Source organism: Haliotis rufescens, unplaced genomic scaffold (assembly GCF_023055435.1).
Source record: "Haliotis rufescens isolate VD_foot unplaced genomic scaffold, xgHalRufe1.0.p SCAF_20, whole genome shotgun sequence".
NCBI classification, from domain to species: Eukaryota; Metazoa; Mollusca; class Gastropoda; order Lepetellida; family Haliotidae; genus Haliotis; species Haliotis rufescens.
Genome location: NW_025963891.1, coordinates 6,002,428 through 6,026,625, shown reverse-complemented (window position 1 = coordinate 6,026,625; position 24,198 = coordinate 6,002,428). Strand labels below are relative to the sequence as shown.

The 24,198-nt window shown below is 42.1% G+C and overlaps 1 protein-coding gene across 18 annotated transcripts in view; it reads left to right on the top strand.

The window, feature by feature from the left end:
* The window catches only part of LOC124150427 (collagen alpha-1(I) chain-like), a 145,458-nt gene that overhangs the window by 47,300 nt on the left and 73,960 nt on the right, over window positions 1–24,198 (top strand). For 17 of the 18 annotated variants that reach the window (XM_046522451.2, XM_048400785.1, XM_048400782.1 and 14 more), the window contains exons 3-4: window positions 19,856–19,890; window positions 21,495–21,521. In XM_046522451.2, the coding sequence (XP_046378407.1) occupies window positions 19,856–19,890; window positions 21,495–21,521 (62 nt within the window). The remainder of the gene's footprint in view (window positions 1–19,855; window positions 19,891–21,494; window positions 21,522–24,198) is intronic. The other variant, XM_048400779.1, reaches the window with a different exon arrangement.

The window sequence follows — 24,198 nt, the reverse complement described above, 5'->3', positions numbered from 1 at the left end:
AGGATAACAGCAAGTAAGCACCTTGAGGCGAGGAAACTCCATTGTGTATAGGACTGTAGCCAGCTTATATTGTCTGTCTATGTTGTATCTACAGGGTAGTCTGACTTCAGTGATATCTATGTTGTATGTACAGGGTAGTCAGGCTTCAGTGATATCTATGTTGTATGTACAGGGTAGTCAGGCTTCAGTGATATCTATGTTGTATGTACAGGGTAGTCAGGCTTCAGTGATATCTATGTTGTATGTACAGGGTAGTCAGGCTTCAGTGATATCTATGTTGTATGTACAGGGTAGTCAGGCTTCAGTGATATCTATGTTGTATGTACAGGGTAGTCAGGCTTCAATGATATCTCTGTTCTATACGACAGCCTGACTTCAATGATATCTCTGTTGTATACAACAGCCTGACTGCAATGATATCTATGTTGTATCTACAGGGCAGCCTGACTTCAATGATATCTCTGTTGTATACGACAGCCTGCCTTCAATGATATCTATGCTGTATCTACAGGGCAGCCTGACTTCAATGATATCTCTGTTGTATACGACAGCCTGACTTCAATGATATCTATGTTGTGTCTACAGGGCAGCCTGACTGCAATGATATCTATGTTGTATCTACAGGACTGCCAGGCTGCAATGGCTGTCCATGTTGTGTCTATAGGCATTCATGTGGTACTGTTATCAATTAGTTGCAAGTGCAGACAAATACCACAACTCTCCACTAGGGGGAGCCACTATACTGTAATGAGGGTCAGCCCAATGACCTGTGACCTCTGTGTGACCTCATAACATTCCTGATACAAACCTGAATCAATTATTTCAGGAAAACAGTTTTCCAGTGTTTTTCATTGTCTGAATTATTTTCCCTTTTCTTACCAAATCCATCATTTCATCTTTCCCATCTGTGCCAAGAAACCTTCTCCCACCAGGGAAAGGAGAACAATTATGGAAATGAAATATGAGTAAGAATTGGATGACATCCTACTCAATAACACTTTACAGATAAAACAATAACTTGTTTGATTTACAAGCAAAACAGCCACGTCTGATAAAACGCTTAAGCATATCACTGTTTTTAGCAGTGATGTTTTCCTTTTGAATAGCATTTGGGAAGTAAGTTGGCATTCCATTTCAAATTAGATGCATTCCATCTTTTGTAGATAATGGGGAAAAATATAGTTTTACAAAGTTTATGCATGCATTGATGTAGTAAAAACATTTTTGTTTTTAAAGCATTGAACATACAATTATTGGAACTTTTCACTTCGAAAAGATTTATGTCCTCTAAAAGAATATGTATTACATTTTACATGCCCCCTCCCCTCCTCTCTCCCCCTCCCTCCCCCTCCTTCACTTCTCCCACCACAAAACTCACACTGGAAACTGCCTCCGTGGTCTAATGGTAGAGCATCCGCCCGGAGAGCGGAAGGTCCGGGGTTCGATCCCCAGCCGCGTCATACCAAAAGACATTAAAAGATGGTACTTGTTGTTACCCTGTCTGGCGCTTGGCATTAAGGGGCTTAAACAAGGACTGGTCAGTTCAGAGTCAGTATACTGTGTTTGAGTGGGGTATTCATGTTAAATTGTGGCATGGTATCTCAGTGTGCTAGCGCTATAAATTGGCATCAGTCCGGACTAGTACAAGCAGCCACACACACACATACACGTGCGTGCACATCGCTATATAAGTGCAATAATCTTGGACGCGACGTTAAACCCCATTTTACCTCACCTCACCACACTGGACCTTAGCCTTGCTCCAAGGCTGTACTGAATGAAAAGTCCATGGATGTGTAGTATTTTATCCTCCTAATAGGCAAGTCTAGATATGTGGATAGTAAGGACTCCAGTCTCTTATATGGACTACTGGTTCTTGTTATTTACATAATCTAGAAATTATGATTCAAACTAATAATTATTACCTAAGAGACTTGTGCAAGTCTAACTGGCCCTGTAACATCAAATATCCCAGCAGGGACCACATCATCAGCCACATGTGGCGTTCATATAGAGAAATTAACTAAACTTTCAAGAAATAATTCAAATTTTATGGTTAATGATGAACATCTTTACATGAGCCTCATCATTTATGATTACTTGGATACTTTGGAAATTTAATCTGAGAGAGCAACATAAGAAGTCACTTTAGGCTGTCATGATGTAGGCAGCGTGGCTGAGACTCTGTGTGTAATGTAGCCCTTAATTATGAGATCTCATCTCTCGGAGACATGTTAATCTTCCAGCTGTGTGTGGACAACAACCAGAATTCTGTCACTATGACAACACATGCACATGTGACAATAAATCCGTGAAAAATATTAATGAATGTGAAGAATGTGTGTTTTGAAAGAAATCTCTTCTTATTTTCTATATTTATATTATCTTATCATATTGGCATACAAGCTCCTCTCATACATATATTTCATAATAACATTCCTCATAATGACATAAAATAAAATAATTTGCCTCTAAAAATGCAAATAAAAAGTGTGTTATGAAAAAAGGTTACACATGAAAGCAGGGACTGCTTCATGATAGAGGATATAGTATATAACCGCAGGGGCTGCTTCATGATAGAGGATATGGTGTATAACTTTAGGGACTGCTTCATGATAGAGGATATAGTGTATAACTGTAGGGACTGCTTCATGATAGAGGATATAGTGTATAACTGCAGGGACTGCTTCATGATAGAGGATATAGTGTATAACTGCAGGGATTGCTTCATGATAGAGGATATAGTGTATAACTGCAGGGACTGCTTCATGATAGAGGATATAGTGTTTAACTTTAGGGGTTGCTTCATGATAGAGGATATAGTGTATAACTGTAGGGACTGAGTTATGTGTTATTTACTAGATTCACAATTACATGGATAGGATGTTCCACAGCACTATCCTGGGGCTCGTCATACCGTCATCACTTTGGCCCTTCCACCCACATCAAGCTCATATACTTGACATATAGTTGGAAGTGACATTGAACTAAACTCACTCACTCACTCACTCACTCACTCACTCACTCACTCACTCACTCACTCACGCACGCATGCACCCTCACTCACTCATGCACACACCCACTCACTCACTCACGTGCAGTTTTGGGGGCAAGAGTTAAAACAAATTCACTGTTACAAATGTGAGTGGATTGTAGAAGGTTTGTAGTAGCCTTAACCTTCTGTAGTATTTTGGTATTATCAGGCTTAATGGTACCACTTAGAGCTTATGACCAGCTCCCTGTGTTACATGGAGGTTGTGTGAGGATTCCTAGCATCCTCTCAGCTGTGTCAGGTGTGTAGTCCACAGAGAGCAACACCTGATGGAAGCAACTGCTTGCTTTGTCCTAGAGTGTTGTGTGAATGCAAGACTTACACAAGTCTATAAGACAATAATTATTTTGTTTTAATAATAATTTCTAGATTATATAAAGAATATGAACAAGTTGTCCCTATAAAAGACTGGCGTCCTTAGAGTGTACTGTCCGCTTATCTAGACTTGTCTATTATAAGGATAGAGTTACTATACATCCATGGACTTATCATTCAGTTCTGCCTTGAAGCAAAGGCTATGTGGACCCATGTAATGGATAGTCCTGACTACCAGTCCCTGACCATATTATTTTCATTCCACTTGACCCTTACTGTAATACCATAGCCCTAAGGGGGCACGGGTGGCCCTAGTCCTGCACCATGACCGTGGAATATATTTATTTTAAGAAAAATAATAAATCTAGAAACGCATACAAAAGCAAGTCTAGCCAGCTCTAGCTAGCTCTATTCCCCATCTGAAATCAGCCTAGGGATTTTTTTATTTTATTTTTAGAGACAAGAAGGATATTGCGTAATAAACGATTTCAGGGACTAAATGTTAGACTAGGGTGGCCCAGTTGTCTAAGATGCCGCATTTCGCTGTGCAGCGTTGCGTTCCTTGGGCACACCAGAAACCTATGATCATGGGTTCGAATCCTGGTTCGCCACGCTTATGTTTCTAGGTTTGTCAGCACATTACATGTGCTCATGGGTTTCACCGAAGTGATAAACGTCTAAGACCTGCATCACTTCAGGCTTTCCTCCCACATTAAGCTGACACGCCGCGATATAAATGGAATACTGTTAAAAGCGGTGATAAACCGAACCACGGACTTATACAGGTCGGTGACCGAACTCACTTACTCACTCACCCATAGCCCTAAATGAAGATTTTTCAGAGCTTCCAGACTGGGGCTCCTAGACTAACATCTAGTCTCTAAAATGAACATATTTTACAGATAAAAACAGTTGTTAAATTATTGTTATAAAAATATAATTTAAAAGGAGCTCAGAGACTCTCTTCGGTTTCAGATACTGCAGTATACACTTGCATTGGCTGTATTGGATATGTTTGTTACAGAGTCTGTGTGATAATTGACTATGGGTCTCCTTTTCAATCTTAATGAAGTTGTTTGCTTCTAGCAAATATATTTTCAGAGACTAAATGTTAAACCCATGTAAAGTGTGAGATTGTGGGGATGGATTTAGAGATGTCAGAGTCAGTTGCTGCCATGACCAGTGTGTCCTGCTGTGACTTACGATGTCTGCTAACAGTCAGCTAGGTACATAGCATCTCATCTCGCATACCCTGACAGGAGGGGGAGGGGGGAGGACAAGTTGGGGGAGGATGTCAGGTGGGGGACTGTTGTCATAGGGATATTCAGATGGAGGGGGGGTTGGATACAGAATAGAGAGTATGTTAGGTAGGCGGGGTAAAGTGGTTGCTTTAAGGACAGACTTTGAGTAAGAATAGACTGGAGAAGACTGTTGGGATGTGAGAAGTAAGAAGGCTGCAGGTTTAGTCTGTTATACAGATCCAGAAACAAATATTTCCAATACAGCCCATGCAAGTCTAGAATGTTTGGCAAGTCTAGATAACTGCAGTATCTGGAATATGAAAAAATTCTCCAGGCTCTTTATAACTATAATTTAACAACTGTTTCTTTTCTGAGACTAGATGTCAGTCTAGCTGCAGGTTCCTCACGGCCAGATGGTGGCACTACCTGCTCCCACTGCACAACATGGCAGGACGCAGCTGATGTGGGTTGTTATCACTCGTACTTGTCAACAGGGAGGTTTATAATGTTTTTGACTGGGAGATGGGGGTAGAGTTTGCAAGTGTGTGATTCTTAAGGGTCAGTCTCAGTGTGAGGTATACCCCCCATCACAGATCCTGACACCTCCACTGTAGAAGATGTTGTTACCATCAACTGGATATGATCAGAATTATTCTGTCTGTGAGGCACAAATCAAGAGAAACTTGACTGCTATATGTATACATGTGCACACATGCACTTAGTGACCTATATCTCTGTATACACCGACTATCTGTGTACACACATGCACTCAGTGACCTATATCTCCATATACACCAACTATCTGTGTATACACATGCACTCAGTGACCTATATATCCCAATATACACCAGCTATCTGTGTACACACATGCACCCAGCGACCTATATCCCCATATAAACCAACTATCTGTATACACACATGCACTCAGTGACCCATATCCCCATATACACGAACTATCTGTGTACACACATGCACTCAGTGACCTATATCTCTGTATACACACATGCACTCAGTGACCCATGTCCCCATATAAACCAACTATCTGTATACACACATGCACTCAGTGACCTATATCCCCATATACACCAACTATCTGTGTATACACATGCACTCAGTGACCAATATCCCCATATACACCAACTATCTGTGTATACACATGCACTCAGTGACCAATATCCCCATATACACCAACTATCTGTGTATACACATGCACTCAGTGACCAATATCCCCATATACACCAACTATCTGTGTATACACATGCACTCAGTGACCTATATCTCTGTATACACCAAGTATCTGTGTATACACATGCACTCAGTGACCTATATCCCCATATACACAAACTATCTGTGTACACACATGCACTCAGTGACCTATATCTCTGTATGCACCAACTGCTATATGTATACATGTGCGTGGTGCACCCAGTGACCTATATCTCCATATACACCAGCTATGTGTGTACACACATGCACTTTATGACCTATATCTCCGTATACACCAACTATCTGTGTATACACATGCACTCAGTGACCTATATTTCTGTATACACCAACTATCTATGTACACACATGCACTCAGTGACCTATATCTCTGTATACACCAACTATATGTGTACACACATGCACTTAGTGACCTATATCTCCATATAAACCAACTATCTGTGTACACACATGCACTCAGTGACCTATATCTCTGCATACACCAACTATCTGTGTACACACATGCACTCAGTGACCTATATCCCCTTATACACCAACTATCTGTGTACACACATGTACCCAGTGACCCATATCCCCTTATACACCAACTATCTGTGTACACACATGCACTGAGTGACCTATATACCTATATATACCAGCTATATATCTGTGTGCACATATGCACTCAGTGACCTACATCCCTGTATACAGATGTGTATCTATCTGACACTGGCTGAGCCTTTGATTGGAGGCTCTGTGTTGAGTTATATGATCAACACCAAGCTCACAGCCAATGTAAACATTAGCCTCATGCAGCGTCCTAACTTAACCATAACATCACAAGAAAATTGGCAAGAATTTTGATTAAATTTGTTTGACAAGTGATAAATAAATTGTGGTGGTCCTCACATGTGTGGCTGATCTGCTGCTAAACCAGAGAGCTCACAGCCAAGCATCCCTCTCCCATCACAGTCCCCATCTTCCCGAGGCAAGGGAGTTAACTGACTTTAAAAGTCCAGTTTCAACCCTTGCTGAGCTAGGCTGGTATGATGGAGTTATATTTCGGCTGGACTAACGAGTTGATGCATAAACCAATCAAAATCGTGCAGCAAACTGACATCATGTTCGTCAACTGCAGTTCAGATTTCGGTTGATTGCAGGATTTGCAAAGCATGTGTACCGCCAACTTAGCATCAACAGATATTTTCCCAATCTTTTCATGTTTTTAATCAAGGTGCTCGTGTGATTTGATGTACTTCGCAAAGTAAATCCCATTTTATTACAATATAGATCTTGATTATTGATCATATCCTCTTGATTGAGCGCCGCCATTTTGTTTGAAGCAAATGCAAGTGATATGAGAGGTGGAATCTGATTGGTCAATAGGAGGGAAATGGAAGGGACATAACTCATAATAGCCACTGGTGCTGCTACGATTGAGCCCAGAAATTCCAATCTAATTCGGCAACAATCTCATTAAAATCAGATCTGAGTTGTGCTACCGCTAAACAAAGATCTGAGGACATTCCATTACGGGTCACGTCAGAACGACCTTTCATCTGACCAATCAGAGCGTCGCTTATCAGATCATGAAAGAGACAGTTGAAATGTGATTTTTGATCATGCAACCTCGAAAAAAAAACATACTGGATATTCTGAATGACATTTATAGGCTTTATGACTGTATTCATACAATCTAGACCATCTATTAGCCATTCCAGAATGTTCTTTTGTTCAGTTTTTAATTTTTTAAATCGAGTATATGTCAGAATATGTATCTGATTTTAATGAGATTGGTTCGGCAAGGGTGGAAATTGGACTTTTACAGTCAGTTAACCTTGCCTCGGAAAAATGCACAGTCCCAAAATACTTCATCGCTCTCCCAATCTGTCATTGATAGTTTCTGATGTTATACTGAACGTTCACTATATCAAGACAATGATATATCTAACTATATCAGTCTTTGAAGTCGACTGAGGTTACACTGACAATCTGTATACCACCCATAGAACAGCAGTCTGATAGGAGCTGGATATATGATCATAGGTCGATACGTCTGTTGAATATCACGTTATTTATGTGCACAGAAAGATGTCATTGATTGCTGGTGTGTTATCATGTTAAATGGTCCACGAGACTGATCCACCAGCCCGGCCAGTCTTCACTGCATGCCTGTGTTTATTCTTACATAAGTAGATAATTGCCTTGTATAAACACTTGATGTTGTTAATTAAGACTTATCTGTGACCATCACAGGCATGTTACGATCTATCTAAACACACAAAGCTAACACAAGTTGCCATCTTGATAAAGGCAGTGCAGATCAACAATGGCATCTGGGTGCTCTGTGTATAAAGTAGCTTGTATTAGGAGAAGATAAACTTGCACAAGACTGTTTAATTGTGGAATAGGAAGCCCCATGGAAGTAGCGGAGAAGCGGCCGATGACTCGCTGTCTAATACAAACAATCTGGCGAGGGGACTCCGTGGGTAATTAACTGCTATTGTGTAAGAGTGATGTTTCGTAATGACTTTCCTCAGTCCTTGTTGTCTGCCTACATGGGAGAACATGTCGACCATGTTGTCTTGGCCTTAGATTACTTTCTATTTCTTGATGCAGATGCAGACATAGGACCCGTCTTTTATTTACTCTGAACAGCCATGTTGGTTCTTTGTCGAACAATCTCCGACTCTAATGTGGCCTCGTATTTGGAGAATCTCTGTGTATTACTTTCATCACTGATTTCTGGCAGGGAAGACAGTCAATGAATGGATCATCAAGAAACTCTAACACATGAAAATATTATTTCGTGATGATTTGTGAGAATCTTTGATGTGTGTGGTCAGGAATATTTTTTAACAAATAAACATTTTAGCGATTAGGATAACAAGAAATGTTTGTTCTTGAGAAAAAATTGAAGGACTATTATTATAATCAGGGCTACATGATGCATAAGGGAGACTGATGATAGTTTACAAGTTGAGTGATGGGACAGATTTCTGATTGTGTTCACTGAGAACTTGTCTTAAGGGTACACGTGACAGTACCTGTGCTGATCCGGGTTAGAATAGGTCTTCAGCAACCTATACTTGCCGTAAAAGGTGACCCTGCTTGTCGTAAGAGGCGACTAACGGGATCAGGTGGTTAGGCTCTCTAGCTTGGTTGATGCATGTCATCATATCCTAATTGTGTAGATCAATGTTCATGAAGTCAATCACTGGATTGTCTGGTCCAGATTGGATTACGTACAGACAGCCTTCATATAGCTGTAATATTACAACAAACAAACAGAACATGTGAGTGACTGTGTTCACTGAGAACGTGGCTGATGGGTGGAGGTGTGTAGGTACATGTAGACCACAAGTCACTCCTTACGTTCAGCTGGGATGCATACAAGGAAGTCAATCATCATTACAGGGAAAAGGAAGGGTGCACTTTGAAATCATAAATTAGCATACTTGCATGTGGTAGGCATCTTATTTTTGTTGAAAGACCAAAAAGTTGGTGATAATGTTGTAATATGTTTACACTATATGATTCATTCTCTAAGAAACTTTCAAATGCATAAACATTTCAGTTTGGTAAAATAAGGAGGGGTTTCTGCGACTGCCCTCCCTTCTGGAACGTTATGAGGTGTATGGGGTGTAACCGTTCTGGAACTGTAATAGTGTGTATTTGGTACAACGTAGCCTTTCTGGATCTGTTATGAGGTCTATTTAGTACAACGTACCCCTTTTGGATGTGTCATAGGGTGTATGTGGTGTACCCTTTCTGGATCTGTTGTGGGGTGTATGTTGTGTACCCTTTCTGGATCTGTTATAGGGTGTATGTGGTGTACCCTTTCTGGATCTGTTATAGGGTGTATGTGGTGTGCCCATCCTGGATCTGTTATGGGGTGTATGTGGTGTACCCTTTCTGGATCTGTTATGGGGTGTATGTGGTGTACCCTTTCTGGATCTGTTGTGAGGTGTATGTGGTGTGCCCTTTCTGGATCTGTTGTGGGGTGTATGTGGTGCACCCTTTCTGGATCTGTTATGGGGTGTATGTGGTGCACCCTTTCTGGATCTGTTGTGGGGTGTATGTGGTGTGCCCTTTCTGGATCTGTTGTGGGGTGTATGTGGTGTACCCTTTCTGGATCTGTTATGGGGTGTGTGTGGTGTACTCTTTCTGGATCTGTTATGGGGTGTATGTGGTGTACTCTTTCTGGATCTGTTATGGTTTGTATGTGGTGTACTCTTTCTGGATCTGTTATGGGGTGTATGTGGTGTACTCTTTCTGGATCTGTTATTGTTTGTATGTGGTGTGCCCTTTATGGATCTGTTATGGGGTGTATGCGGTGTACCCTTTCTGGATCTGTTATGGTTTGTATGTGGTGTGCCCTTTCTGGATCTGTTATGTGGTGTATGTGGTGTACCCTTTCTGGATCTGTTGTGGGGTGTATGTGGTGTACCCTTTCTGGATCTGTTATGGGGTGTATGCGGTGTACCCTTTCTGGATCTGTTATGGTTTGAATGTGGTGTGCCCTTTCTGGATCTGTTATGTGGTGTATGTGGTGTACCCTTTCTGGATCTGTTGTGGGGTGTATGTGGTGTACCCTTTCTGGATCTGTTATGTGGTGTATGTGGTGTGCCCTTTCTGGATCTGTTATGGGGTGTATGTGGTGTACCCTTTCTGGATCTGTTATGGGGTGTATGTGGTGTACCCTTTCTGGATCTGTTATGGGGTGTATGTGGTGTACTCTTTCTGGATCTGTTATGGGGTGTATGTGGTGTACCCTTTCTGGATCTGTTATGGTTTGTATGTGGTGTGCCCTTTCTGGATCTGTTGTGGGGTGTATGTGGTGTACCCTTTCTGGATCTGTTTTGGTTTGTATGTGGTGTGCCCTTTCTGGATCTGTTATGGGGTGTATGTGGTGTACCCTTTCTGGATCTGTTATGGGGTGTATGTGGTGTGCCCTTTCTGGATCTGTTGTGGGGTGTATGTGGTGTACCCTTTCTGGATCTGTTATGGGGTGTATGTGGTGTACCCTTTCTGGATCTGTTATGGGGTGTATGTGGTGTACTCTTTCTGGATCTGTTATGGGGTGTATGTGGTGTACTCTTTCTGGATCTGTTATGGTTTGTATGTGGTGTGCCCTTTCTGGATCTGTTATGGGGTGTATGTGGTGTACCCTTTCTGGATCTGTTATGGTTTGTATGTGGTGTGCCCTTTCTGGATCTGTTATGGTTTGTATGTGGTGTGCCCTTTCTGGATCTGTTATGGGGTGTATGTGTGGTGTACCCTTTCTGGATCTGTTGTGGGGTGTATGTGGTGTACCCTTTCTGGACCTGTTATGGGGTGTATGTGGTGTACCCTTTCTGGACCTGTTATAGGGTGTATGTTGTGGCTGGGAATGACTGCAGCATGTGCATGCTGACTATGTACTACCTTAAGATAGCTATGATGATAGCTATTATGATATTCACCCATTGTACTAATATGGAGAATTGAACCCTGGACATCAGTGTGACAAGCCCATGCTTTGACCACTCGGCCACCAAATGTCCCCTCATTAACTACTGAGTCACAGATCAAGGGGGTATATGTTAAAGCTCTTGCTTGTCAGACTGAATACCTGGCTTTGATTCCTTACATGGGTACCATAAAACCCATTCCTGTTATCCAAAGCTATGATATTATTTCCTGAAGCAGCATGAACACTTAGTCATCCACTCAAACAAGTCATCCATGTTGTTCTTTCTCCGAAGGGAAGCGTAAATTTATTTCAAAATAAGCTTTGAAGGTCTTAATATTTTCTCATCAAATTCAGAACCATTGGACATTTTAAATACATGACGGCTAATACATTTGCTCTTCAGTACTCCTAGCACAAGTGGTAGCTCCCTGTTTTGATCATTAGGTTGGCTAGTTCTGCAGTACGGTTATAGAGTCAGTCGATGATGGGTCAAACAGCCTGGCTGTCTGGTAGTGTCTTCACAGCGGTTTCATCACAGTAAGATACCCCCATTGAACGTGTTCATCGCAGTCTGCAAGATGGAACAAAAAATCGACCATGAATGTCATCCATTATAGATGTGCGATGAATGAATCGAGGCAAATTCTTGGAAGCATTTCAAGTAGGTTGTATCCACCTGGGGGAAGCATTATATTAAAGATGCCACGGCTCAAAGCATCCCCTCTAGTTAAAACTATCAGCAGCAAGAAATTAAGTCATAATCGATTTGTTAGTTTTGCATGTTTGTGTAATGGTCGCAGTCAGTGGCAGCTGTGCCTCCTCGTCATACCTGTACATGATGCTGCCTCGTTAATCAAGGTAAAAATAGAGGCACAACCCGCCCTCGTGCTGTCTACTGCATGCTGGGATACAGACAGGAAATTCTACATCTCCCTGTGCACCAGACCATGTACTGAAGCTCCTTTAGTCAAGTAACACACTGGAACTGATGTATTTTAAAACACCTTTTCTTTTGATAAATTTAAAATCTTTTTTAGCTTTTGTCATAACAGCCTATAGAGAAGCTTTGTCAATGAAAACATTTCTTCAAAATAATTATAATTGTTTTCTTCAAAAGAACCTTTCCTCTTCTGCTGTGGATTCAAGCAAACTAGACTTGGTTAGTTTGATCTAGACTTGCCTAGGCTTTTTTAGTAAAAAAAAATACCTAAAAAATATAAATTCAACAGTCATGGCGCAGGACTAAACAGCCTATAAAGATGTAAGAATAAATTCATATATTGTATTGTGAACATTAGGAGAAGATGATATAAAAGATACTTCTTTGCGAACAGGGTCAAAGGTTTGGAATAACACAACCTCATGATATTGACAGTTATCTATTTAGATTTCACAGCTTGAGGTGGTCCGATCTCATGCATTGTGAAATAGGATGTCTATCAACGTTGTTGCTGACACGTTGTTACTGAAATGGTGATGCTCAAATGTTGTTTCTGAAATGGTGATCCTTCCACACTGCTACTGAAACGTTGTTACTGAAATGGTGATGCTCAAATGTTGTTACTGAAATGGTGATCCTTCCACACTGCTACTAAAACGTTGTTACTGAAATGGTGATGCTCAAACGTTGTTACTGAAATGGTGATCCTTCCACACTGTTACTGAAACGTTGTTACTGAAATGGTGATGCTCAATGTTGTTACTGAAATGGTGATCCTTCCACACTACTACTGAAATGTTGTTACTGAAATGGTGATGCTCAAACGTTGTTACTGAAATGGTGATCCTTCCACACTGTTACTGAAACGTTGTTACTGAAATGGTGATGCTCAAATGTTGTTACTGAAATGGTGATCCTTTCACACAGTAACTGAAATGTTGTTACTGAAATGGTGATGCTCAAACGTTGTTACTGAAATGGGGATGCTGCAACTTTTTTTGAAATTGTGACACAACAATGTCCCTGCAACATTGATATTGCAACACTGTTACTGCTTTATACTTCAATAATGTCATATACTACCCATTTTCATACTGCGGAAGTGTTTTTCTACAGTTTGTATGTTGGTAGTAACATATGCATGTGAGATGCTCATGATATCAACCACTGGTTTGTTGGGTCCAGACAATCCTATACAGACTGTGTTGATAGAGCTGGAACAAGGCTGCCTGCAGAAGTGTTCAACAATGCCAGTTGCACCACAGATAGAGTGAAGTATCAATCTTTTCCCCGATGAAGAAGTTGCAATCCATCAAATGTGTTGTATCTATTCATCTTGCAAGTCTACAAAGATGCTGATAATATCAAGAATCAACCTGTTTGTTGACACAATCATGGCTCTGTCTAGAGAACCAATTTCCTCCGCTGAAGGGAACTGGGGACATAAACCTTTGATCTGGACCCGTATAATCCAGTTCCCAGACGTTTGAGTTTGGTACAGAATTTACACAGTTAAATGTTGTAGGCTGTGAGTGGTGAGAGTGAGATGAGACCCTGCCACCTGTCTGTGAGCATCCTGCAGCTAGCACCAGCTGTCTGGAGCCTCGCCTGTCTCCAAGGCTTACTGTGCTAGTCACACATCTGGCAGCTCCACTTCACACAGGAGGTGATGGCTTATCACTTCTTTAGCCCATAATGCTCTGTAGTTTTCTCCTTACCACTTATGTCAGGATCACAAGTCAGTGATAAAAACAGCAAAAACATGTTCTAATTGTATTTATTTTGGCAGAGCTTGCTAATGCTTTGTTTCATCACTCTTAAATTCCCTTTGCCCATCACACGGAACCAGAGATGCCAGGCACAGCAGGGTGGCTTGGGGATAGCAGCTCCATGGAGGAATAGTGGATCCCTGTGGCAGTGATGGTTGGATGAATAGTTGGATCTCTGTGGCAGTGATGTTTGGATGAATAGTTGGATCTCTGTGGCAGTGATGATTGGATGAATAGTGGGATCCCTCTAGCAGTGATGGTTGGATGAATAGTTGGATCTCTGTGGCAGTGATGATTGGATGAATAGTGGGATCCCTATAGCAGTGATGGTTGGATGAATAGTTGGATCTCTGTGGCAGTGATGGTTGGATGAATAGTTGGATCTCTGTGGCAGTGATGATTGGATGAATAGTGGGATCCCTATAGCAGTGATGGTTGGATGAATAGTTGGATCTCTGTGGCAGTGATGATTGGATGAATAGTGGGATCCCTATAGCAGTGATGGTTGGATGAATAGTTGGATCTCTGTGGCAGTGATGATTGGATGAATAGTTGGATCTCTGTGGCAGTGATATTTGGGTGAATAGTGGGATCCCTATAGCAGTGATGTTTGGATGAATAGTTGGATCTCTGTGGCAGTGATGGTTGGATGAATAGTGGGATCTCTGTGGCAGTGATGATTGGATGAATAGTGGGATCCCTATAGCAGTGATTGTTGGATGAATAGTGGGATCCCTGTGGCAGTGATGGTTGGATGAATAGTTGGATCTCTGTGGCAGTGATGATTGGATGAATAGTGGGATCCCTATAGCAGTGATGTTTGGATGAATAGTTGGATCTCTGTGGCAGTGATGATTGGATGAATAGTGGGATCCCTCTAGCAGTGATGGTTGGATGAATAGTTGGATCTCTGTGGCAGTGATGATTGGATGAATAGTGGGATCCCTATAGCAGTGATGGTTGGATGAATAGTTGGATCTCTGTGGCAGTGATGGTTGGATGAATAGTTGGATCTCTGTGGCAGTGATGATTGGATGAATAGTGGGATCCCTATAGCAGTGATGGTTGGATGAATAGTTGGATCTCTGTGGCAGTGATGATTGGATGAATAGTTGGATCTCTGTGGCAGTGATATTTGGGTGAATAGTGGGATCCCTATAGCAGTGATGTTTGGATGAATAGTTGGATCTCTGTGGCAGTGATGGTTGGATGAATAGTTGGATCTCTGTGGCAGTGATGATTGGATGAATAGTGGGATCCCTATAGCAGTGATGTTTGGATGAATAGTTGGATCTCTGTGGCAGTGATGATTGGATGAATAGTGGGATCCCTATAGCAGTGATTGTTGGATGAATAGTGGGATCCCTGTGGCAGTGATGGTTGGATGAATGGTTGGATCTCTGTGGCAGTGATGATTGGATGAATAGTGGGATCCCTATAGCAGTGATGTTTGGATGAATAGTTGGATCTCTGTGGCAGTGATGATTGGATGAATAGTGGGATCCCTATAGCAGTGATTGTTGGATGAATAGTGGGATCCCTGTGGCAGTGATGGTTGGATGAATAGTTGGATCTGTGGCAGTGATGGTTGAAGAATAGTGGGATCTCTGTGGCAGTGATGGTTGGATGAATAGTGGGATCTCTGGCAGTGATGGTTGGATGAATAGTGGGATCTCTGTGGCAGTGATGGTTGGATGAATAGTGGGATCTCTGTGGCAGTGATGGTTGGATGAATAGTTGGATCTCTGTGGCAGTAATGGTTAGAAGAATAGTGGGATCTCTGTGGCAGTGATGGTTGGATGAATAGTGGGATCTCTGGCAGTGATGGTTGGATGAATAGTTAGATCTCTGTGGCAGTGATGTTTGGATGAATAGTTGGATCTCTGTGGCAGTGATGGTTAGAAGAATAGTGGGATCTCTGTGGTAGTGATTGTTGGATGAATAGTGGGATCTCTGGCAGTGATGGTTGGATGAATAGTTAGATCTCTGTGGCAGTGATGGTTGGATGAATAGTTGGATCTCTGTGGCAGTGATGGTTAGAAGAATAGTGGGATCTCTGGCAGTGATGGTTGGATGAATAGTGGGATCTCTGTGGCAGTGATGGTTGGATGAATAGTGGGATCTCTGGCAGTGATGGTTGGATGAATAGTGGGATCTCTGTGGCAGTGGTTGGATGAATAGTGGGATCTCTGTGGCAGTGATGGTTGGAAGAATAGTGGGATCTCTGTGGCAGTGATGGTTGGATGAATAGTGGGATGGGGCTATGGCAGTTGGTCGGTGAATAGAGGGAAGGTTTGTGATACAGGTATTACCATGGGGAGACAAACATGGGATTCTTGGACTGGAATCTGTGTCGGAGAACAAGGCTGGATACGTGGGAGCAATCTCCATGATGTCATACAGGGCAATAATAAGCCATGTCATGTGTGAAATCAGGGACACTGGTAGATTCATCTTTGGTTAATGAGGATGTTTACAGCTTGAACGCACCTTGTCCAGGAAATATCCTAATGATAGATAATCAAGTAGGTTAGTCAAGGCAGCCTTCATTTTGTAGTATTTTGAATGCAAGATTTGTTTACCTGAGGAGGTTCTAAGAATGATTGTGGTACTGCATAGTTGATCGTTAACCTGTGCACAGCGATGCCATCCAGTCCCCCTGTGTTACCTGGCGACTGACTTCCAGGCAACTACCTGGCCTCAAGGTGTGTTGTCTCGTCAGTGATTGCACTCAATGCCTGTGACAGCATCACTAATTTATGAGGTACATTAATGGAATTAATGTGCATTGTCAAAAAAATGCCTTCAAAAGAATTAAATGATTAATTCACCAGAGTGATTGGGAAAAATGTCATTTCTGCTTTAGAATTAGTAGGAGATATTAAATCCCTTGGGTGTTGTATATCGAGTCCCTGATTCCTCACAATGGGGGGTCGGGAGTTCGCAATGGGGGGGACAGGCAGGTACAATAGGAGGAGAGTTATCTGGATCAGGAGTCACTGGATTGAGGAGGAAACAGTGTTCTACAATTTCAACATCAACTCCTCCAATTCTCTGATGCACACACTGCAAGCAATCTCACATTCCGCACAAATGTGAAAAAGCAATAGAGATATTTGAGTTAAGTGTAATTGGAGGAGCTGGGCTAATAGTAGTTACAGAGTAATGAGGCAGAGAGCTTATCTCCCCAGCAGACACTTGTATACCCTGATAAGTATGGGAGGGATAAGCGGCAGGACACTGGGGACGTGGAACAACCTGCGGTGTGGTCGGCTTGTCAATACTTCACATGCAGTTACGAGCCACTTGATATATATAAAGATCTGAAAAATTGATTTAAGCCATTTGGTAACAGGCGCTTGTAGATATAGGTTAGCTGCATGCGGGGGGAAATAGAGAGATGGCCGACTTCTGTGGATAATCTGGGAGAGAAAGTGATGAATGGTTATCTACTGTGTAGGGAGATATATAGGATGGTGATTGGAGATGGGAGGGGAGGGCTGGTGATAAGTGGGAAGAGGGAGAGATTGTGGGAGTTTAAGGGATGAGATTGTGGTGGGAGTTTAGGGGATGAGAATGTGGTGGGAGTGTAGGGGATGAGATTGTGGTTGGAGTTTAGGGGATGAGATTGTGGTTGGAGTTTAGGGGATGAGATTGTGGTGGGAGTTTAGGGGATGAGATTGTGGTGGGTGTTTAGGGGATAAGATTGTGGTGGGAGTTTAGGGGATGAGATTGTAGTTGGAGTTTAAGGGATGAGTTTGGCGTGGGAGTTTAGGGGATGAGATTCTGGTGGGAGTCTAAGGGATGAGATTTTGGTGGGAGTTTAAGGGATGAGATTGTGGTGGGAGTTTTGGGGAAGAGATTGTGGTGGGAATTTAGGGCGTGAGATTGTGGTTGGAGTTTAAGGGATGAGATTGTGGTGGGAGTTTTGGGGAAGAGATTGTGGTGGGAATTTAGGGGATGAGATTGTGGTGGGAGTTTAGGGGATGAGATTGTGGTGGGAGTTTAGGGGATGAGATTGTGATTGGAGTTTAAGGGATGAGATTTTGGTGGGAGTTTAGGGGATAAGATTGTGGTGGGAGTTTAGGGGATGAGATTGTGGTGGGAGTTTAAGGGATAAGATTGTGGTGGGAATTTAGGGGATGAGATTGTGGTGGGAGTTTAAGGGATATGATTGTGGTGGGAGTTTAGGGGATAAGATTGTGGTGGGAATTTAGGGCGTGAGATTGTGGTTGGAGTTTAGGGGATGAGATTGTGGTGGGTGTTTAGGGGATGCGATTGTGGTGGGAATTTAGGGGATGAGATTGTGGTTGGAGTTTTGTGGAGAGATTGTGGTGGGAGTTTGGGGGAAGAGATTGTGGTGGGAATTTAGGGCGTGAGATTGTGGTTGGAGTTTAGGGGATGAGATTGTGGTGGGAATTTAGGGGATGAGATTGTGGTGGGAGTTTTGTGGATGAGATTGTGGTGGGAGTTTTGGGGAAGAGATTGTGGTGGGAATTTAGGGCGTGAGATTGTGGTTGGAGTTTAGGGGATGAGATTGTGGTGGGAATTTAGGGGATGAGATTGTGGTTGGAGTTTAGGGGATGAGATTGTGGTGGGAGTTTTGGGGAAGAGATTGAGATTGTGAATGTTTAGGGGATGTGATTGAGATTTTGGGAGTTTAGGGGAGGAGATTGTGGTGGGTGTTTAGAGGATGTGTGTAAGGGGGATGAGATAGAGATTGTGCGAGTTTAGGTTTAGGGGATGGGAATAAGGGAATTAAGAGAGGGACATTTTTGGAGAATATGGTAAGATTGGTGTGAAGATGGTGAGATTTGCAGGGAGGGGGTGAAATATTCTAGATTGGTGGGAAAGATGGTAAGATTGGTTTGAGGAAAATGATACTACATAGAGTAATATTCCACCCCAGAAAGATGTCAAGCAAAACAGTCCGCATAGGATGAACTGGAATAGTAATGTTGTGTTGAACCTAAACTCTCAATCTGTGTGTAGGTCAGTTGTAAGTCTGTGTATCTATTTCTAGTCTGTTTGTTGTCTGTCTGCATGTCGATATAGCAGACAACATATATCTTTGACTAGGTTAAAATTGCATACATTGTGGCCATTTTCTCAGGCTGAATCACCCAAGTTTTTACAGGTGTTTCTGAAAATATTGCGCAAAATTTATTATGTGTTGAAAAGGTGGTTATCTTAAATGTCTCCCACCCATGGCTCCAGGTGTGTCCGTGGTCGTACCTCCCCACGTACTGTTTACCTTGGGGCTACGCTACTCCCCGCTGATGCAAGGAATCTGACAACATCTTCCTCACAACTGCTTTTCCATTAGAGACGATTATTTACAAAATAAGACACTGTTACACTCACTAATGTACAGCCATCATCAGTTGGCTCTCCGTTCTGTACACAAACCAGGAATTGATGTCTTCAGTAACATCATGCTTCATTAATGCTCTTGTAATTTGTGCTACAAAGATGCTTCTTCGGCCACTAAATGATGTTATCCATTGTTCAATGTTGAGATACAAAGTGCTCCTTTCTCAAACATTTTTGCTGTTATTTGTAGCCAGTCAAAGCATCCATGGGATCATTTTTTATAACCCTGCTTGGCATATCTAGATGTCTATCAGGCTGTCACTGTTAATGGCTGGACCAAAAAAGTAAATATTTTTCTTCGATATGTTTGTAAATATTGTGTATACAAGTTAACAACCTTTTAAGGAAAATAAATATTTTTTTCGAGAAAGAAAAGTGGTCTTGAGGCAAACTTGCATTCTTTTTTTCATCATAAAAAATTAATCTTTCTACAAGCAAGATGTTTTAGTTATTTTTTAGTCCATGAAATTTGTATGTCTTTTTTAAATCAAATTCTGTTTGTTGCAGGAGCCAAGGGGGACAAAGGAGACCTGGGACCAGTGGTAAGACATCAATGTAGTCATCTTATCAAACTGTGGACAGGCCACGACTCTCCAGTCTACAGACAAGCACTACTAAAATAACAAATTTTTAAAATTCAGAAAAAAATTCTGAAATTAAACTTGTTGTGATTTGACTAGAGGAGAGTTTTGGAATGGCTGCTGTGTGTGTGTGTGATTGTCTGTGTTCGGCTGCATCTGCCTTAAGTGTTGTGTGTGTCTCTCTCTGTCAGACTTACCAGTATCAGGAACTTTCATCCAGGTGCTACACCCAGGTTTACTTTTATATAGCAAGCTTCATAGATGTAGGCCAGTTTTAAGAAGTAATCTGCTGTGATCGTCCTAAACTCCCTCCTTGCTGGTAAGGCCGAACTAAATACAATGTAATCACCAGATTATCATCACCGCCCATCTTCCTCCTGAACCAGCAGTTACATCATGTTATTTTTGGTACGTCAGATTCAGTTTTGATTCAATAAGTCCAAAATGACCAATTTGACCAATGTTTTATTGAAAGAAATATAAAAATAGAACCAAATGCCTGCTTTTCGAGGAAAAAATGAATAATTCAATAATGACTTTATTCTGGCCTAAGAAGCATGTGTCCTTGAGAATGTGGCCACTCCTGTAGATGCTAGTGGCAGTGGGAGGCTGACAGAGAGAGCTCACGTTGTGGTTTGTGTTGTCTGTGGTTTGGGCTATCACTGTCAGAAGATCACAACAGGCTCCCGTGGGCCTGTGTTGTGTTGTTTATGTTGTGAGAAGATGACAACAGACTCGCCGCGGCATAATGTTTATGCCGGAAGTAAGATCATAACAGACACCCACGGGCCATTGTTATGATGGGCTGCAAGTGTTCAGGTGTGCAGTCTTGACCAATTGGTGCTAACTGTTTGTGATGTATTTTAATGTTATGAAACTGATTGGAGAAAATACTTCCACAAGATATGAAGGTGAAAGTTCGGATAAAAGCGTATCATCACGTTACCCTTTCATCCCCTCGGTAAAGACTTATATAAACCAGTTCTTCCATTGCCGCCAGCTGTGTAGAGTTGTCTCCCTTGGCAGCAGCATCTGATGGTGGAGGCTTCCAATCCTTTGTTTATTTTTCACACCGTACCTGTGATAGGGCAATAACAAAGATTAATATCCGATCGAAGCCACATTTAGACTGACCTACGCAATATGCCTGTAAAGTACAGTGTTCAAGCTCCGCTGATGAATCTGTCTGAGACAGATGCGACAGACCCACCTCCACTGTACCGGAAGAGGTAATTGGCTATGTAACTATTGACATCCTGGTGATGCCTGTGTAGGGGCAGCACACTAAATACATCCAATACGGTATTCATATAAAAAAATATACTTTACAGCAAAGGAGTGTTTTTGTCTGACTTGTTCAGCTGCCATAGCATCTCTGCACATCCTGTATCTGCTCAGGATGAGGAGATGGCCATGGCGGGATGCTGACGTCGTCTCCTCACACTGAAAGCCCACAGACATACAGATGACAGAAGTCACTGTCAGACATCTTTCATACAGAAAGATTAAATATATTTATAGAGGCTGTCTTGATACTCTACACATGTTTATGATTTACGTTTCAGGGTTCCAAAGGAGAAAATGGTTTTCCGGTATTATTTCTGCTATAAACATTTATCTCTATCTGAGATTCTGTCTTTCTGCACTAAACTTATAAACAAGGCCTATATATGTCTGTGTATATTCTACAATACAGCAGTGGATGGGTATATAACATTTTGACCTGTTTTAATATGAGGTGGATGGGATAACACTTAATTACTAACATTGTGGAACAAAAAAGTGGCCATTTCTGCCCTGTATAGAACTATGTAACACAATATACAACTCACAGATACACTAACACAATATACTACACAGCCATAGAGTAACACAATATACATCACAGTCATACAGTGATACAATTTACAACACAGCCATAGAGTAACACAATATACAACACAGTCATACACTAACACAATATACAACACAGCCATAGAGTAACACAATATACATCACAGTCATACAGTGATACAATATACAACACAGCCATACACTAACACAATATACAACACAGTCATACACTAACACAATATACAACACAGCCATAGAGTAACACAACCATACACTAACACAATATACAATACAACACATTCATACTGTAACACAATATACAACTCAGTCATACATTAATACAATATACCACACAGTCATACTGTAACACAATATACAACACAGTCATACTGTAACACAATATACAACACACAATCACCACAACATTGTGTACAACAGTGTATCCGACTTAAACATGACAACATTGTGTACAACAGTGTATCCAACTTAAACATGACAACATTGTGTACAACAGTGTATCTGTCTTAAACATGACAACATTGTGTACAACAGTGTATCTGTCTTAAACATGATAACTTTGTGTACAACAGTGTATCCAACTTAAACATGACAACATTGTGTACAACAGTGTATCCAACTTAAACATGACAACATTGTGTACAACAGTGTATCTGTCTTAAACATGACAACATTGTGTACAACAGTGTTTCTGACATTGCATACAACTGAGTATCTGATACTTGTCCTTATATGGTCTCTATAATCCCCTCCCCCAGCCAATAGCCTCTGTCTCTGGGTTCAACAGCCACACCCATCATGTCCCCTATTTCTTCTGCATGTAATATTTGGTCTATGCATTCTGCAGGCATACCAATGTATACAGACCTAAACATAAAGCCAAGACCATCAATATCACTTGCTTCCTAAGACAGCTTTAAGTGAACAAGGCACATGAGTCGGTGTTATCATCTTAAATAGGCATTGATGTGTAAAACGCTGATCTTTTGTCTTAACTTCTGCTGTAATCGATGGCTTGTTCAGTAACTAAGTTTAATACTAAAGTTAAATTAAAATCCGAGTGTTGGGAGTGGTATGGGTGTACGCCATGTCTGTTGTATGTGTTTCTTGTGATTGGACATCTTCAGGGCTCCAGGGGAGTGCCAGGGTGTTCTGGACCAAGGGTAAGTCTTGTATGAAATGGAGTTTACATGACACATTGTATCACTCCAGCTTTGTTTCCGTACCATTGCCCTGATTATTCCCCTCCACACATTGATTAACACAGTTACCATGTCTGTATTGATGCCTTGCTGTTTCTTATAACCATGACAGCCTGAGGATAAACAATGATCTCAGGATAAACGATAACACTAGGGTGAACGATAACATTAGTGTAGATGATGACAGTGGTGTAAATGATGTCCCTTGTTGCTGGAGGGGGACTCCAGTACTTTCTGTCTGACCTCAACCCTGTCCCTTGTTGCTGAAGGGGACTCCAGTACTTTCTGTCTGACCTCAGTCCTGTCCCTTGTCTGACCCCAACCCTGTCTCTTGTTGCTGTAGGGGACTCCAGTACTTTCTGTCTGACCTCAACCCTGTCCCTTGTCTGACCCCAACCCTGTATCCTGTTGCTATAGGGGGACTCCAGTACTTTCTGTCTGACCTCAACCCTGTCTCTTGTTGCTGTAGGGACCTCTAGTACTTTCTGTCTGACCTCAACCCTGTCCCTTGTTGCTCTATGGGACTCCAGTACTTTCTGTCTGACCTCAACCCTGTCCCTTGTCTGACCCCAACCCTGTCTCTTGTTGCTGTAGGGGACTCCAGTACTTTCTGTCTGACCTCAACCCTGTCCCTTGTCTGACCCCAACCCTGTATCCTGTTGCTATAGGGGGACTCCAGTACTTTCTGTCTGACCTCAACCCTGTCTCTTGTTGCTGTAGGATCCTCTAGTACTTTCTGTCTGACCTCAACCCTGTCCCTTGTTGCTGTAGGGGACTCCAGTACTTTCTGTCTGACCTCAACCCTGTCCCTTGTCTGACCCCAACCCTGTATCCTGTTGCTGTAGGGGGACTCCAGTACTTTCTGTCTGACCTCAACCCTGTCCCTTGTTGCTCTAGGGGACTCCAGTACTTTCTGTCTGACCTCAACCCTGTCCCTTGTTGCTGAAGGGGACTCCAGTACTTTCTGTCTGACCTCAATCCTGTCCCTTGTCTGACCCCAACCCTGTATCCTGTTGCTGTAGGGGGACTCCAGTACTTTCTGTTTCACCTCAACCCTGTCCCTTGTCTGACCCCAACCCTGTCTCTTGTTGCTGTAGGGGGACTCCAGTACTGTCTGTTTGACCTCAACCCTGTCCCTTGTTGCTGAAGGGGGACTCCAGTACTTTCTGTTCGACCTCAACCCTGTCCCTTGTTGCTGAAGGGGGACTCCAGTACT